This window comes from Alosa sapidissima, chromosome 7 (genome assembly GCF_018492685.1).
Source record: "Alosa sapidissima isolate fAloSap1 chromosome 7, fAloSap1.pri, whole genome shotgun sequence".
Taxonomy (NCBI): domain Eukaryota; kingdom Metazoa; phylum Chordata; class Actinopteri; order Clupeiformes; family Clupeidae; genus Alosa; species Alosa sapidissima.
In genome coordinates, this window is record NC_055963.1 from 39,267,332 (window position 1) to 39,284,981 (window position 17,650).

The 17,650-nt window shown below is 39.3% G+C and overlaps 1 protein-coding gene and 1 long non-coding RNA gene across 2 annotated transcripts; one reads left to right on the top strand and one right to left on the bottom strand.

Annotated features, from left to right (window-relative positions):
• The first annotated feature begins 7,313 nt into the window (after positions 1-7,313).
• On the top strand, positions 7,314-9,697 carry LOC121713568 (P2X purinoceptor 7-like). The gene is made up of 4 exons (XM_042098277.1): positions 7,314-7,906; positions 8,735-8,804; positions 8,902-9,056; positions 9,282-9,697. The coding sequence occupies exons 1-4, from the start codon at positions 7,797-7,799 to the stop codon at positions 9,442-9,444; spliced, it is 498 nt and encodes a 165-aa protein (XP_041954211.1). The 5' UTR covers positions 7,314-7,796; the 3' UTR covers positions 9,445-9,697.
• LOC121713583 lies at positions 9,468-10,795 on the bottom strand. Its single transcript, XR_006032878.1, has 3 exons — positions 10,433-10,795; positions 9,701-9,849; positions 9,468-9,601 (listed from the first exon to the last, which is right to left on the bottom strand). It is a non-coding gene; the product is annotated as an uncharacterized LOC121713583 (long non-coding RNA).
• Between the last annotated feature and the right edge of the window lie 6,855 nt (positions 10,796-17,650).

The window sequence follows — 17,650 nt, forward strand, 5'->3', positions numbered from 1 at the left end:
TAACACAAAATACATCTTTACCGCTCCAGTCACTATACTGTCTGAACCTCATTCCATAGATAATTTGCAAATTGGTAAACATATACAATATTCTAAAAGACTCCAAAATGTCTGAAATTACAAATAAAAGTGTAAATAATGTTTTTTTACTTCAAAATATGGTCAAAAGTTGTATATATTCCCAGAGTATCCTAGTGCAATGCAATCCTATTGTAATCCTATGATACCATTCATTTGAATGGACACAAAAAGGTTCGTATTTGCATACTGTTGCCATATGGCAACAATTATATTTTGCCAATTTACAAAAAAATCATTATATATAAACTTGTTTTAATGATACATTGTTCATGTTTACATAGTCCAGATAGTGTTTTCATTTTTTTTTCAAAGAAATTATGCGAAAATTCTGAATTTTGACCATCCACAGGTAGCGGACAGGTAGTGGTGGTCACAGAGGTACCTCTCTGTAGAAATAGGAAGTACTAACAATATATCCTCATCATGTGACCTAACAATTATTTTTTTATACCAAAACTAAAATCCCCTTTTTCACATATAAATAGTAAAATATAAGTTTTGTGTTACTGCCAATTAGAAACACTAAGATAAATTAATTGTTGCCATATGGCAACAACATGCAATAGAGGGTTAAGCACATCCACGCAGCACTACCATTCATGTTAAGTTACTCATCATTGCCCGGCAAGAAGTCCACAATCAATTCAATTGTCTTGCCACGATCTGTGGAGCTTAGAGACAACGTTAAACTACTATAGGTTTTGTATGTTATTTAAAGCCGACCTAACGATGAGTCCCTTCATGACCTTGTGTTGCAATGCATTCTGGGTGCTGTGATTAGAGTTAAAATACATCGCTACCAAGGCTCCAAATAGCAACACACACCGTAGCATAATGAGGGTATCTACATGTAAACCGAAGCATTGAGAACTGTGTAAGTCTATAGGCAGTTTATTAAAAAGAAAAACAGTACCGTTCACGTCTCGTTCAAATATACAGACGGGCGCCATCTTGGGAAAACACAACTCTCTGGGATGTGGCGTAAATCTCGCGTGAAACCTTTGATGCCGGAACAGCAGGGAAGAGGCAACAGGATAGCAGCACGAAAGATACACAGGATACACACGGAATTCGAACGAATTTAAAGACATCGAAGAACGAACCCTTTTAGTTTGATGGACGTCCTTATCAGTCTATGGTCTAAATTATGAACGTGTCTGGTCAACGTCAACAATAAGTAAGTTAGGCTAACGTAAACGTTAGCTATTTGCTGTTGTCATATGCAACCTATTAATGTTAGCTAACATGCTAGGCATTGAAAAGTAATGCGTCAAAATTGATCTTTTACATTACATTACATTACATTACATTTGGCTGACGCTTTTTAACCAAAGCGACTAACAACATGGTAAACAGTAAGTTATCTTTGAACAGACTACATGGTTATCTTACTTAGACTTTTTAGATGTAGTTACTACAATTTGGAGGCGAAATTCGAAGTGTAATATGGTTTTAATGTGTAAACAGAACAGCCGCGATTTTGCGAGCTAGATAAAAGGAAGTGAATGAATGAATAGTTACTGCTTTTCTGAGGGCTGGCGTTCTCATAAAATCGACGTAATCTTTGAACAGACTACATGGTTATCTTCCTTAGACTTCGTAGATGTAGTTTCTACAATTTGGAGGCGAAATTCGAAGTGTAAATATGGTTTTAATGTGTAAACAAGACGCCTGATGTTTAATATATGTTAATGAATGGGCACAGTATTATTGTGTACAGTAATGGGCTATCAGTAGTATGTAAACAGTTCATGTGTTATGCGATTTACATAAACTAGTAAACAACAGAAATGTTAAAAGCTGGTATTGTGTTTCCTGAATTCTTACATTCAGGCATTCAAATGAAATGTAATTAAATAGCATATATATACTCTATCAGTGTATGATGCTTGCATGAGGGAAACATCCCAAAACAACGGCACCCATATAATTGCTGTTTTGAGAAGTATTTCTCATGCAAGCATCATGCAACAATGCAAAAACAATTAAACTAGTGTAGGCCTAATTATATTTTACATTAGTAAAGTAGTACTCTGATGTGCATGCTTTCACAAACTTTTGTGAACAATCTTAGCACTTTAAACATTGACTGTTTTGAAGTGCATGTATAGCAATATAGTAAAAAAATAAAAATAATTGTGATCTCATTACAATTTGATGGGGGAGGGGGGGGAGGAGGGGGTGGGTTCATGTAGGTGGGCCCTATGACCCCAAAGTATGCCTTGACTGGGCCTCAGGTCAAAGAAGTTTGAGAAAGGCTAATGTAGACGACAAAGCAGCAAGGAGGCGTCGTGTGATCATTTAAACAAGTTTTATGACAAGGTCGATGAGGGTGGGAAAAATATTTCTGTACATTTCTGTGCAAACTTTGCCCGCACTTCAGTCACATTCAGTCATATTGTCTTTTAAGAAAATGCAGTCCATTTTTCGGTTCCAGCAGCCAACAACCTCAGAACTGACCCTTCAGGCCTCTCAGGAGGCGCTGGCCTTCTAACCTAGTGACCACCATAGCAACCAGCATGATTGCCCTAGCAACCAGCATAGCAACCACAATATTTATGCGTTTTAGCTTATTGGATGTTGCGTTAATGCAGATAACTTTTGATCCGTGTGCCCGATTTTCATAAATGAGGTACCGTTGGAATCCTTGGATGAGGCCGAGTTCCATGCCACTGATCAAACCCACTCTTGCAGTTCCTCGGAACCGCAATTCTAGTTATAATAATATTATTATTATTATTATTATTATTATTATTATCTTCCTATTCACCCACTTTTTGGCCGAACTACTGCTCCTAGACCGTTTGAGCTATCGACGCAGTTCGAACTCCAAAAATTCAGGCCCGAACCGGTGTAACTTGCCTGTTACTTTCGTGTCGCTGGCCCTTGTCGTTTTCGCGGTATTACCGTTTTTCGGCGTTTTTGGGCCCCATTGAAATGAATGGCGGAATGTTCAAGGATTCTAATTCCGATTGTGACATCACAGCTCTAATTAGGTGTTCCCACACAACGTCATAAAGCAGCGGGATCCATCCTGAGGGTACAGCCTCTCGAAGTCTGAGGGTATATGAGAGCTGAGGCGAATCAAGACGAACCTGATTTTTTTTTTTTACCACGATTTCTATTTGTTTTCGGTTTTTTTTTGTGTGTGTCGGTCTAGGTCTAAAATGGTACAATACTGCCGTGTGCAAGGTTGCCACCATCGAAATGACGGGGACAAACATGTCCAATTTTACAGACTACCTAAAGTAGTGCAGTGTCAAGGAGAGCAAACTCTTGCCTTGAGTGAGGAGCGGAGACAATTGTGGCTGGCAAGATTAAAACAAAATTTTACATGGGAAGAACCTGGAGAATGTCCGGATTTGTTCTGCCCATTTTGTTTCAGGTAAGTAATTATTTCTCATGTTATTGTGCCTTGTTGCTTCCTGTTGTCAAACACTGTTCCATGCTAAAGTACCTTAAACTAGTCGAAGCTAGTTTTGTGTTGCTGTTTGAAGGCTAGCGCTAATGCTTGCCTGTTTAAACCAAAATTACATGTCAGATAGGGTAGAATCACACATGTTATTTCGATCCTACTATGATTAAACAACTGACGAATGTATTACAACATACAACTCATCTTTAAAGATAGACGCAATGTTAGGCTTAGGCAGCAAGTTGGCTCAATCTAATGCTACGCGAGTTCAACATGAAAGTACCTCCCGTGGTACGTGGTACCGAAATGGAGAACTACTGTAGGCTACTCAGCATTGTCAGATCCTCTTATGTCTTCATGCTCCCCTGTCCCTTACATGACATAATTAACTTTTACTGTGACATAAGTTGTGCAAATACCAGAATTACGTTAACGGTATTAAATTAACAGAATTAAATTAACAGAATTTACGGTGTGTATGGTGGTGCTTTTCCTAACATTACATCATTTGTTTAACTGCGATGCTCGTCAGGGTTTTTGAGTCACTACAAATGTGTACTAGCCTGATGCATCAGCCCTTTCACTTCGTTACACTTAGTTCATAAAGACTGAAACCCAGACATTCTCTCAAAAGACAAGTTTGTCATGGCAGACTGTGCTTAAAACGCACATGATTGACTGGACAACACAATGGTCTAGAAGCCTCCACTGTGTTAGGTGATGTCACTTCAGCCATCATTTTAGAGCTAGTTATCTTATGTGTCATAAAGGTATTTGGTAAAGTTTGATCAACAACAACCCCCCTGTCACTTAGCCTACTGTATGTAGGCTACCACCACAACTGTCAAGCTTAGCCACTAACCACTCCGCCTTCCCACACACACACACACACTGGTGTGTTAACACACTCATGCATTTTACCCCCCTACTCCTGTCATACAAACAACTACGCCCCCCCCCCCCCCCCCCCCCCCCCCAACATGGTGACTAGCAATACTAAGTACATTCACTACCTGTTTAATAAACTATGGATCTTTTGCAGGCAAGAAGGCGGACCTTTATCAGAGGGATAATCCTGATTGGGCTCCATCGCTGAACATGGTTGAAGTCAACACTTCGGTTGGTAATTCAGATGGTAGTATGCTGGCAGTTGCCAGATTTTAGCGCCGGAAAAACCGTAAGAGCAAGGGCCGAGCTGTGGCAGAAGCAAGTTCAGTGGCTGAGGAAGTGGAGATCACTTGCGCTGCAGACACAGCAGAAGCTGATTGTTCCACCACTTGTGTTGACATTCAGACTGACATTGTTGGTGACCACATCATAGCCATGGAGTCAGAGTTGCAGGCTCTTCGGGTAGAAAATGTCCAATTGAAGGAAAGGATTAAAGCAACTTTCAACTTTTCTTTCTTTGAGGGCAATAATGACAAAGTCCTGTTTTTTACTGGATTGCAGACATGGCACATTCTGGCAAGCCTTTACACATACATCTGCCCGTACATGTCTACTCGAAGAACACTAACTCAGTTTCAGATGTTTGTTGTTACTCTCATGAAGATGAGACTGAATCTTTCAAATACATTTTTGAGCTATCTTTTTCATGTATCTGATAGCACAATTTCACGTACCCTGTCAGAAATGATAGATGTGATGTATAACAGGATGAAGTGTTTGATAATCTGGCCTTCTAGAGAGGCACTCTGGAAAACCATGCCTATGCAGTTTCGCGAACACTTTGGGGAAAAAAGTTACTGTCATAATTGACTGCTTTGAAATTTTCATAGACAGACCTTCTAACCTTAAAGCCAGAGCAGAGACATGGTTTGCTTACAAGCACCACAACACTATCAAATATCTGATAGGAATCACACCACAGGGAACTGTTTCATACATATCCAATGCTTGGGGAGGGAGGGCCAGTGACAAGCATATAACAGAGAATTGTGGTTTCTTGAACAATATTCTTCCTGGAGATGTTGTTTTAGCAGATAGGGGGTTTGACATTCGCGAGAGCATTGGTTGCATGATGGCAGAAGTTAAATTACCCGCCTTTACCAGAGGAAAGAAACAATTAAGCCCACTGTGTGTGGAGGATACAAGACGCATAGCATCTGTACGAATCCATGTAGAGCGAATCATTGGTTCAGTGCGTCAGAAGTATTTCATTTTAAAAGGTCCCTTGTCTGTTGACTACCTTATCAAGCGGGAAAATGACACACAGCCTCAAATTGACAAAATTGTTACTATATGCTGTGCCTGCATTAACTTGTCAGAGTCCATTGTCGATTTTACATGAGTTACCCTTGAGATTTGCGTAAATGCAAAGAATACATGTATTATCATTATTGTGGTTATTATTGTTATTATTACTATTATCATTAGTAGTAGTAGTAGTATTAATACAATTTTAATAATAATAATAATTTATTGCTGATGTTATTGTTATGTCAAGGAAGTGAATGTTGATGCATGAACAGTTGTCTTCATGTTCATTTGTTGAGTTTCTAAATGATTTTACACATTAAATAGCAAATTATTTAATAGATCAATACAGTATCAAATGATATTGAACAATGACAGAAATAGAAAAATCACTTTTAAAATTGTGTAACTCACACTACATGCTAACTACATACACACAATAAATCATTTTTACTGTACAATGAATGTTGTAAAAGTGTGTTAGCCTACTTAAGTTTTCTTTTCTTTGTCTGAAACTGAGGGAGTTTCCTACAATTTGGACAAAACCATTTGCGCTTGGGGGTACATTTTATCCCCAGGCATGTATTGTGAAACCTCTCCACAGGGCAAAGAGGATTGCCACATGTTGTCATTTCTCCAAACTCAACCTGTTCGCAGTAGCACCAAGCACTTTCCTTCTGATTAGTGTCAGCTAGAATGCCAGGTTGTATCTGTTCAGTGTGGGTGTCTACTGTCTCTTGAGGAGCACAACTGGTTTGTGGATTTTGTGATTCCTTGTTTGGCATTTGAGAAAAGAACCTCCCAACAAGTTCTGGCAACACAGCATACAAGAAAATATGGTGGGATTTCTGTGTAATTTCAGCCCAGCACGACTCGTCAAACAAAATCTGTTCGTGGTGCAAGTCTTTTTCAGTCCAGACAACAAAATGTGCAATTTCGCATCTGCATACACCTAGTTGTGTTTGCACTTGATAGTAGTATGCATGTTCGGGATCGAGCTTTACATCACCATCACTTCCCTTAACTAAGCAGAACTTATTGCCCTGGCATGCATCACTGATGTTGTCGTGTCTCTTGCAAAAAGGGCATTTTATTTCCAGCACAGTAGTGCCACAGCAGTCACATGACATTATGCCATCAGGTGAAGCCCCAATGTGTGGGAATTCGGGGTTTATGAATAGTCCAGCATCATAAATCTTAACATTGCTGTGTCTTAGAGCTATTCTGTCAACAAACATGTCTCTAGCAAGTTTCTCATGTGTGCATCCCCAAGATGTAGCACATGACTTGAAATGTAATGCTTGAGGGTAACAGATGCTCTTTATCAAGCTCTGTGATGGCTGGGTTGGGTCTGTACAGCATACAGCTTTCATTTTGGAGGCAGTAACACGACCTGAACGAAAGCAAAACCATAACTTGGAGCTGCCTTGGTCTCTTGTAGCTCTCTCCACTACTTGGGCTTGCTCCTGTGAGACAGTGATGGTGTTTTCCAGTTGCTGACAATGACTAACAAGGTATGTATAGTTCATATAAAATGTGCTCTCATCTCTTAAATCTGTTAAAACACTAGGAAAATCTTTCTAAAGGGATTTTGGGATGAATTTGTCAGAAAAGGGCTCCACCAGTGAAAGAAGATGACTTTGCACCACCAGCATCTAAACTCTTAAACAGTTCCATTAGCTCATCTGTTGTTGATTCTGGTATGTGTGGTTGTGGCTGTCTAATTGTGCATTCAGGTGTAGCTTGGTCTTGTGTTAAATTGCAAATGGTGTGGTCAAGCGTCTTTTTCATTGTTTTAGCTGATGTGAAGTTAAAGGGGTGATAGAATGATGATATAGGGTATTTGGTGCTGGTCCTTAAGGTCTCTGAATAGGGTGTGTAACATTGGTTGGGCTGAAAATGGCATATGTGCTGTTCTATGCGCCCTAATGCAAGCCTGGTTAAAAGCCCTAGAATGAAACGAGAGGTTTTCTCCCTTTTATGGTATGCTCATGAATATTTAGATGAGCTGTGCGCTGATTGGTTGGTTTACAACGAGCGAAGCTGTGGAGCAAACGCGTCATGGCCACAAGCACTCACTCACTGAAACATCGAAATTGTTGATATGGACACATTAGGTGTTGAACCATATATGTATGAGCCAGAATCAGAGGAAGAATCTGATGTAGAGGAGCAACCAGTCGCCCATAGATTACAAATGACTACTTCAGAATGGTAAGTTTTTTCATTTATCATTTACACGTAGCACTACACGTTAGCTGTAATACTAATGTAATAGCCTACTCACACTTCAGTGTCCTAGCCTAAGCATAACGTTGTATTAGTCTTATGTTAACTTTGTAAGCAGCATAACAGTTATTCATTTGCACACAAACAAATGTTTTACAACATGTAACGTTACCCTCGTGCATTTTCTGTCAAGACGTCCAGTTAGCGAGAAAGTCCGTATAGCCAATATGTAGCGTGCAGATAGCTATAATGAAATGAGTGCTGCTCGCAAGGAAAATAGCCTATACTCTCGTTTTAGTCAGTATATTGTTACCGTTCTCTCCTGCTGAATGGGTTATCTGATTAGGAGTTACCTACATTATTTGCCACGTAACGTTAGTAGTAATATGTGATCTTAGAACAGGACGTCCAGTTAGCTGGGCAAGAGACTATTTCCGTAGTACCAGTTCAGTATGTTATGGCCGTAATGAAATGAGTAGCCTACTGCTCACTCGCTTCAACAAAAATATTACCACTGTCATGTCACGAGAGGTAATATTTTTGTTGACGCGAGCAGTAGGCTACTCATTTCACATACACCATAACCTACGAACTGCCACTACAGAAATAGTAGGCTCTTGCCTAACTAACTGGACATCGTCCTGTTGTATATATTATTACATGTAACGAAGATAATAATCTCATAACCAGATGACCTAATCAGCAGTAGGCTAACTTCTATCCTGCTGATTATATCATCTGATTATAAGATTATTACCCTCGTTCCATGTAGTGATATGTGAACTTACAATTACATCCATCTCCCCTTGCCAGGTGTACGTGTGGAAACTGTGACCGCATGCCCCAGGAGAGAGAACATATATGTTGCCGGGAAGTACCCCAGGTAACTAAAACTGGAGATATTTACTCAAGCTAATTTGTGCTTTCTGCTCATTCAAAATGACAAAATAACAGCATGGTCTTTATATTTGTTTTTACAGGTCATTAGAAGAATGACCCAGGTTCCGGAGGAGATAACCTGTATGATTGACCATCCTGGCCTTGAACCGGTGTGCCTCAACATATATTCTTTACAAAATGCAATGAACATCTACAGAGCTGACCATGGGCAGTTGAGAATAAGAGGGATGGAAAGGTGAGGACAATCTGATACAAGTGTTACCAGCTATATAATATAAATCAAATGTTTTTAGCCAATATGCATTCATTATTAGTTCAGCAGGTCACGAAAACACAGTTTGATGCAAACAGTAAAATGACAAACTTTATTTTGTTTCAACACAATCATACAGTGCTATACTCAAAAATATAAAATATTCAAAAAATAAATAGTAAAAAAGTGTGCCTTTCCACTCTGAAGGCAATGCAGACACTTGGCCTACAGATCTTTCGTGAGCTGGTGCTGGGGTTTCCTTGGGCGAAGTGTCCGTGTTGTGATCCCCTCTTGTGTGGTGCTGCGCATACGGAGGGAGTTTCCGGAAACATCAGGGCAGTATGTCGGGTTCAGACCCCCCCTCGACTGAACCGTGACACATGCTCAGCGACAGCATCCTCCCTGGAAGGTCTGGGAAGCTGAGCACACAAGTCTTGGGGCACAGGAATCTGCTGGACGGCATCCACATAACGAAGGGAGTCATGGACGATCTCTTCGAACACCAGTCTTATCAGGTTAAAGACAGCCTGTTGTGTGTGAATTAATAAGTTATTGTTAGTGTCTATACCGTTGCACATTTGTTGCACAATCGTTTGTATAAAAAAATATATACATTTTAAACTTACAAATCGTTGGCTCTGTCTTCACTTTTTTGACTGTGTAACCTCCCCTTTTGGCCTTTGGAAACACAAGCCTGTACATTAGTTTCCCCTTGGCTGTCTTCCGTTGTGGGCGCTGAGCATTCTCATTGAAATGCATAGCTGCAAGGTACAACCTAAATGAAACAGCAGAAATGTTGTAACAATTGTCACTTTTGTAAGCACACACCAAGCAAAATACTACTATTAACTCACAGCAAAAGCATTGGCTAAACCTGTAGGCTGTGCCAAAGCTGTACTCTAACCGGTGTTGTTACAAGTGCCTTTCAGTTAGAGCAGCCTAAAACTGTAATGATTAGCATTTTGATGGCTGGCAATTAGGCCTGATCACACTTTCACTAAACAAAACCCATTTCTGTACACAATGTCTTCTGAAGGCATCATACGTGTGTGTTCTCAGCTGCATTGCATCCAATATCTATAAAATAATTAAAACTTTTGTGGGGGGCCTTCCCCACAAAAGTAAATGCAGGTCATTCAGTGAGATGAATAGTATGAATAGGTCTATTCATACTATGAATACTTCTTTAATTTGTTGTGAATGGCTCACTAATGTTCTCAGTCATCAAGGTAAGTAATTGGGCAACACTGCTCTACTAAATGCTACCCAGTAATAATGCTACACATGTTTGGAACACACAAACACCATAACACGTCTGATAATATTCATGATAACATAAGAATAATTAGAACGTTTACCTTTGCTTCGTTGGTGAGGTCTCAATGTAGTAAAAGAAAGCTGCGTCCCGCGAGATGCCACACAAGGAGGATCTGTTTGGCATGCTGCAACTTTTGTTCGTGGTTGTTCTTGTTGTTCTTGCGATGTGCTCTGAAATCATTTTACACGATAATGTTAACGTTACTCCTAGTTTCCACTTCTAAAAGTGGTAACAGGATCGACTTAGGTGGGTAACATTACAGCTTAGTGCTAGCTTCTAGCAACCAAACTATCGTGATTCTACTCAGCTTTAGCTATCTTGCTGGAATAGAATAACAAAATAACCTGACGAAGACCTGGACAAACGTGCATCGTAAAGTGTAGATTTACATGTCAACATGTTATTTATTCGAATGAAATACAGTCAGGGAAATTAAATAATGTTACCCCCATTGCTAACAAACTGAATCGTAACACATTCTACGTGTACATGTATGTTGCTATACACGATATGCTAGCATTGCTATCAACTGCTTAGCGACAAAATAATACTTACAGCTTGCGTTTGTGATGACCTTACGGTCGGAACAGCCCCTCGTTTCAGTAAAAGAAGTTTGGCAAATCCTGCTTTGAACTGTCCAAGATTTTGAAAGCTGTCTTCGGTAAAATGTTCAGAGCAAATGAACAGCTGAGCGTCGAACTTTGCAGGGATCTTCTGATAGACAAACATTATCCATGCCTGCCGAGTCTTCGGATCCTTGGGAAGACTGTGACAAACTTCCCCTTTCTCCGTGCAGCCTGGAACACTGCATTTACCTCTCTGGCTCATTTTCGATAGAGAAACTGCCTGCTTTGTAATTCTTGTAGAAGTAAACCCAACAGTAGACTAGCTAAACTAGTGTCTGACATCTTCACGACCTCCATTCATGTTCTTGGGCCAGCGAACCAGTGGGCTGGTCTGTATGTAAATTTTGGGGCGTGACAAATGTACAGGCCAGAGCCAAATAAGGCACCACTTCGGAGTTTGCGTAAACTCTGAGCTTCTTTTGGATTCGCCCGTTTTATGGCGGGAGTTTCGAATTGTGAGATTTGCACAGAAAGGAGGCGTGGATGGGGTTTTGAACTTCTCTGTATCTCCATTTCACCCACTGAACTATCGTTATTCATCTATGACAAGGTAAACTCAGTTTTGCATTCTATGACTCCTTTAATGTCTTTACATGCTTTGTACTGAACGTTTTTCATCTCTGTGGGTAGAAGCCAGTAAGCTTTCTCTTGTGTTACTGTCTTGGAGTCTCTTATCCTCACCATAGAGTCAACTGCAAATAGAAGTGCTGCAACATGGGTGCATGCCTCTCCTAAACCGGCCATGCAGTTGCAGTGACCTGCCAAGATCCTTCCATCCATTTCTGCAATTATCCAGGGCTCCAATGGCTTTTCACGGAGCCTTTGTGAATGCAGGACCTGGGCACAGACAAAAAATATCTTGGCCTGTAGGCTACCCTGTTCGGTTCATGTTGTGTTGATTCTTTATGACTTAAGGGCTTATGTTATTGTACTGTATAATGGTTGAATATACCAGCAGCAGTCAAGTAAGTTTTGTAGGCTATTTATTTTTATTACAAAGTGTGCATTCTCATACAAAGTACATTCCATTACAGATATAAGCCTAAGTGTAATGTAGGGCTATGCATATGATGTGCGTGTGCCTGTGTGTGTGGGTGTGTGTGTCATCCCGTGATCAGTCGGAAGAAAACTTTGATGCGTGCGAGCAAGGTGAATCATTACGTGAATACTGGCGATATTAGATGTGTGTACTAAGGACATTATGCAATCGGAGACCACCCAGTGAAGATGCAATACCACGAAAAAGCAAAGAGTGAGCGACACGAGCAAATTTGAGCAATGGATTTAATGACGGCTAAGGTTAGCAGGCAATCGGAGGAGGAGGAGGGGGTCTAATGAACGCCAAATGTGAGTAGCCTAAACGGTGTAGTTATGTTGATTGCCCAAAGGATTACCCATACTGTTAGTCCATACAGCTTAACCTGTGTCGATGATTTAGACGCAGGCATTTTACCCCCGTGAGAGCAGGTGTATGTCTATCTGAAGCGATCGAAGGAAGGCTAACTTAAGTTATTGGCTAGCGCTACACAATGTAAACAAACTCTTCCGAACTATTAGCTCACAGCAAATTGACCATGGACACAGTCAGATATAAGATTGGTATTCTGAATGTTACATGACATGTGTAACAATTATATTGTACAATTATGCTTTATACAGCACTTGCTGTTAGCAGACTAGCCCAGTTAGCACTAACAGGTAAATGAATAACCAGCAGTGAGTGAACTTGGGCTTTGGATGCCCTGTGAAAATTACTGTCCTTTTATACTATCACTTACCTTTGCCTTCACCAGGCTCTTCCCATTAAACTCTTTTGACACTACATCTCGTACCCATCCACAAACCTTGGTTATAAGCCTCTAAACCTTTGTAGCATTTTAAGTCATCGGTAGTATACGCGCTACTTGCTAGGACGAGATAGTTGACAATATCTGGGTACGATATTGATGGCAAATCATTCCAGTCATCCGAGAGGTCGGTTAGTCTGTATGGATCATTTCCCCCTATTTTTGCTATTTTTGTTCCGTATCTTATCTTCTCTTCTGAGCTTAAATGATCTAAATAATTTTGTGTGTTAGCCATGATGGCTATCTAGCCTAATGTTGCTTGAGCTCATAGAGCTCTAGCCTCTACCCGCTCTCCCCTCAAGATGGCGCTCATCCGGGTACTCCGCGATTCTCTATGACGCTGTGCAGACACCTAATTGTTTAAGCTTGCACCTGGCAGAGTTCTGAGCCATCTGGCAGGTGTGTGCATGTAACTTTTGACCCGTATGTCCGATTTTCATAAATGAGGTACCGTTGGAATCCTTGGATGAGGCCGAGTTCCATGCCCCTGATCAAACCCACTCTTGCAGTTCCTCGGAACCGCAATTCTAGTTTCAGTTTACGATTTGGTTATAAATAAATCAGAGTAATTTTAAGGGAATGAAGTTGATGTGTCTAGGACATGCACATGGCAACATCAGCGTCAGTGTAAACACATTTTCTGTGTTGATCTGATTTCTGATTTGGCTGTGTTGATCTGATTTCTGATTAGGCTGATTTCTGATGCTGATTTCTGATTTGTGATCCATTGTTTTACTGCATCATGTTTACTGAGTATGTTGTATTCATCATGATTCTATTCTATTCTATATTCTAAGTATCGTGATTATATGATTTAGAGGATTAAGTCAACAATTCTTGCATTGTTTGAAAGCCCCTTGCACTCTTTCATCTATGGTATGTTCATATTGTTCTACCACTAGAGGGAAGCCTTGGATTTGTTTATTCACGGAGAACCAACTTTTCCCCAAGAATATGATACTATTAAAGAGAAGTTTTAGTCCATGAAGTAAAAAGGGGAATTCATTTGTTGTCCTATGGTGCAACTGTTTTCAATTGGCCATAGAATGACTGCCATTTAAAACTACTTCCTTCTTATAAAACATTTAATTGTTTAATTGTTGTAAGTGTATAATGTCTGTTACAAATGTATTCATATGGGTGGCTATTGCACTGCTAGAACCATAGCAGTAATACGTGTCTCTGGTAGTGTACACATGTTATTTAAACATATTGGATTTTGTAAACAAGCTGGTGTGCCAGAGCTAACACATCCGCTAATTTTGTTCAAACTGTTGTACAGTGTTCTGTTATGCAACAAGCATGACAAGAATGTATTATCCTTAATATGTTTATGTTCATGGTATTTGGCAGACTTAGTATATGAACAATACTGTAAGCGACTTACAGTATATGAACACTATTAGCTGAAAATAATTGTTTCTAATAAAGTTGAATCCTACATCAAGCATAATAATAATAACGACAACAACAATCAATAATAATATCAAATATCAACAATATTTTATATTGAGCTAACCCTTGCAACCATGGGAATGTGAATGGATTGCCCTATTTGTCCACCCCTTTTCCTCTCTCAGTATTCTGTCAGAACAAAACAAACATTGTCCCCTCAGCAGGGGTATGAGAGCCAGTGCTGTGCTCACAAGAGAAGGATATTCAGGTCACATTAGATTGTGCTTAGTGAGCCAGTCCAGCGTGGAAGATGTGCACCAGATAATCAACATATTTACACATATACCACACAAACACACCTACACACTCACAAAACAGACATACACATATTTGTAAATATGTTTGTGCAATGATTTTTAGAGGGAGTATGAGAGTGATTTCATGAGAAAGACATTCATAATTCACAGGTTCTTGTGGGTCATAATTTCTACAAACCTACAATGATTTTCCATCTTAGTTATTAGTTCCATCACTAAATGGTTCCAAGATAGGGACAGTGTTGACTGAAGTTAAAGTAACACACACAGCTTTATTACTACAGCAGCAGTTTGCTACCTTGTATGCATTGATGGGCAAATAACCTTCAAAAGCATCCCCACTAGACATGCTATGCCCTACATGCTTCTGTGGTCCATCAAGGCATACAAGAAAATATAAGAATAGCTTTCATATTGACAAGCTATTTGTATGTTTATGGTATTTGGAAGACACTTCTGTTCAAAGCAACTTACTTAGTGTAACACTATAGTTAAAAATAATAGTGTCAAATAACGTTTACATTAAGCATACTAATAACAATACATTACATTTACATTCAGCATAATAATAACAATAATAATATTATTAGAAATATTAATAAAATAAATACATTAATAATAATATAAACAATATAAATAACATCAAATATCAACAATGAAAATAATGAGTTTTCATATTAACAAAAAACATACACGTACCATAACCTAAAGATAATGAGATAACAGCAAAGGACACCAGTTAGCAAGCTGTTATCTCTATGTTATTGGTCTTTACAAAGTTGATGTGGATGTCTGGATGTCATTAGATCGCTATTTTTTAGCCCCAAACTCTCTACTGCTGCTTTAAGTCAAGAAGTAGGATTGGGCAAATAATTTGTCAAATAATTGAAATGTCATATATAAACCTTTGAAGAATAACGTCAAAACATACTTGATTTTGACATTTACAAATGTGGCATGTAACAAAAATTGCATTCAGATGTTAATTTTTCCTTTTCAAAAATGTAAACTTATTAGTCAATTTTACATGTCTGTACAGAGAGCCCTACAGAGAGGGAGAGAGAGAGAAGAAAAGATTTCCCCTGTTGGCCAGCTTGTTGGGGAGAAATGTTGATTTGTGTTCCCTACCTTCATTAATAGAACAGTAGAGGAACTGTTTCCTGGTGTTATTAATGCCAACAGGACTCCTTTCAGAGAGAATGTTTTCATACTGCTTTCAGCTCTTTAATGAGGCTGTTCTCACTCTCACACTCATCTTCCCATCCCTGACCGACACTGAACAAAAGCCAAGACATTCAAAACTGGTCAGCTTGTGCCCACCATCCAAAACTTTAAACCTTCAGGTGGTCTGTATAACTGTTTTGTACATTTATAGTTTTAAACTATTACAATTTCTCCACAGTCTTAAATCAGCTTGCTCTGTACTTTTGTAGGAGATGTTTTTCCTTTGAATGCTTGCCTTTGACAAATCAGGTACAATATGTCGCCATACACAATACTGTCTAACCTAATGTATAACCTTGCACAAATACACAACCCGCTGGCCTGATCAAGACCTTGTGTCTGGGTATGCCACACCATATGTGAGAAATGTTAATTTGACCAAAACCAATTAAGCCAACAGCCATTTTTCTGATGATTTATCAATTTTCAAATATGTATATATGAAATGTATTTTACAAAAGAATATATTAAATTAAAAATAAGCAGTGTCAATATTGCACAAACAAAAATCTCTAGTGTACACAGATGTGTCCTTAAGTTTCCATGGTGACTATTCAAGATGGGAAAGCTGGGACAACATTGTCTAGATTTGGCTGAATCAAGATCCATTTGAATGCTTGTGCAGTAACTTGGCAACTTAACTGTAGTGCATGGGCATTTATATTCACGGTGGATACTTCCACTTGCCACGTTTGATTAATACCAATTGGAAAAACAAGGTGCATGTGGTGTTTCTCGAGGTGCGGCATTATAATATAATAAAATAAAATACATTTGTAAATGTGCAATTGAATTATATGTACCAAGCTAATGAAGTAAGGAGGAGTGTGTGTGTGACAGCGAGAGATCTGCTGAGTGCATCTGTGTGTATTTATGTGTGTTGAAACCTGTCTGCTTGAGTCTGTGTACTTCTGAAGTGTGCACCAGAAAGAATACCACTTGAGAATAATACCAATATGAAAAATGTTTGTTTCCCATGTAAAGTGAGGAGACTTTCTATTGTAGCTACTTCCACTAAAACTTGTTTACTCTCGGTTAGTGGTGCATTCTAAGTGTTTGTAGTGTACCCAAATAGAAAAAGGAAGTTTAAATCAATGTTAAATTAACATTATTCATCTTAACCTAGCAAGCACTTCAAATCAACGTTGATTCCCCGTTGACAGTGAATTTTGGTTGATTTCCCACTTTCATTTATAGCAGGAAAACATAATAGGCTTCATGCTGTGTATATTAATTCATTGTTTAATTTTTTTTAAAGAGAAAGTATTTTGTAAGCCTAATCTGCACTAAAGCCTAGCCACGTTGATTGAAATTGTTAATGGTAAAACACGGAACAAATTCAGTGAAATATGTACATGTAAATCAGGTTTCTAGGCATACAAGGAACTTGGTCTCTGCCTTTATCCCATCTGTGAGTTAGTGAACACACAGAGCACACAGTGAACACACAGTGAGGTGAAGCACATGCTGCCTTGCTACAGCGGCACTCTGGGAGCGGTGAGGGGTTAGGTGCTTTGCTCAAGGACACTTCAGCCATTCCAATTGGTTGGGGATCGAACCGGCAACCCTTCGGTTGCAAGCCCGAATGCCTAACCAGTAGTCCATGACTGCCCCCATGTAAAGTAAGCATGTCTTTTTACTTCAAGTTGGCAGTTCCAAGCCCAAGTTCCAGTCATTATTTGTAAAGCAGGAACATACCGAGCACATCAAAAACACTGCCGTACAAATGGTGTACTGGTCTGATAGAGATAGGGCTATGCAGAGTCTAACCTACCACATCATGGCCATGTCTCTGCACTTGTTTTTTTTCATACACTATTTCAACCATCTTTTGATGGTTTCCCTACAT

Bases quoted from the DNA above. Each gene is read 5' to 3' on its own strand.
- LOC121713568 (XM_042098277.1), top strand. From the start codon at position 7,797: ATGGACACATTAGGTGTTGAACCATATATGTATGAGCCAGAATCAGAG. The intron at 8,805-8,901 runs GTAACTAAAACT...TTGTTTTTACAG, and splicing joins GTTGCCGGGAAGTACCCCAG to GTCATTAGAAGAATGACCCA. The intron at 9,057-9,281 runs GTGAGGACAATC...TCCACTCTGAAG, and splicing joins AGAATAAGAGGGATGGAAAG to GCAATGCAGACACTTGGCCT.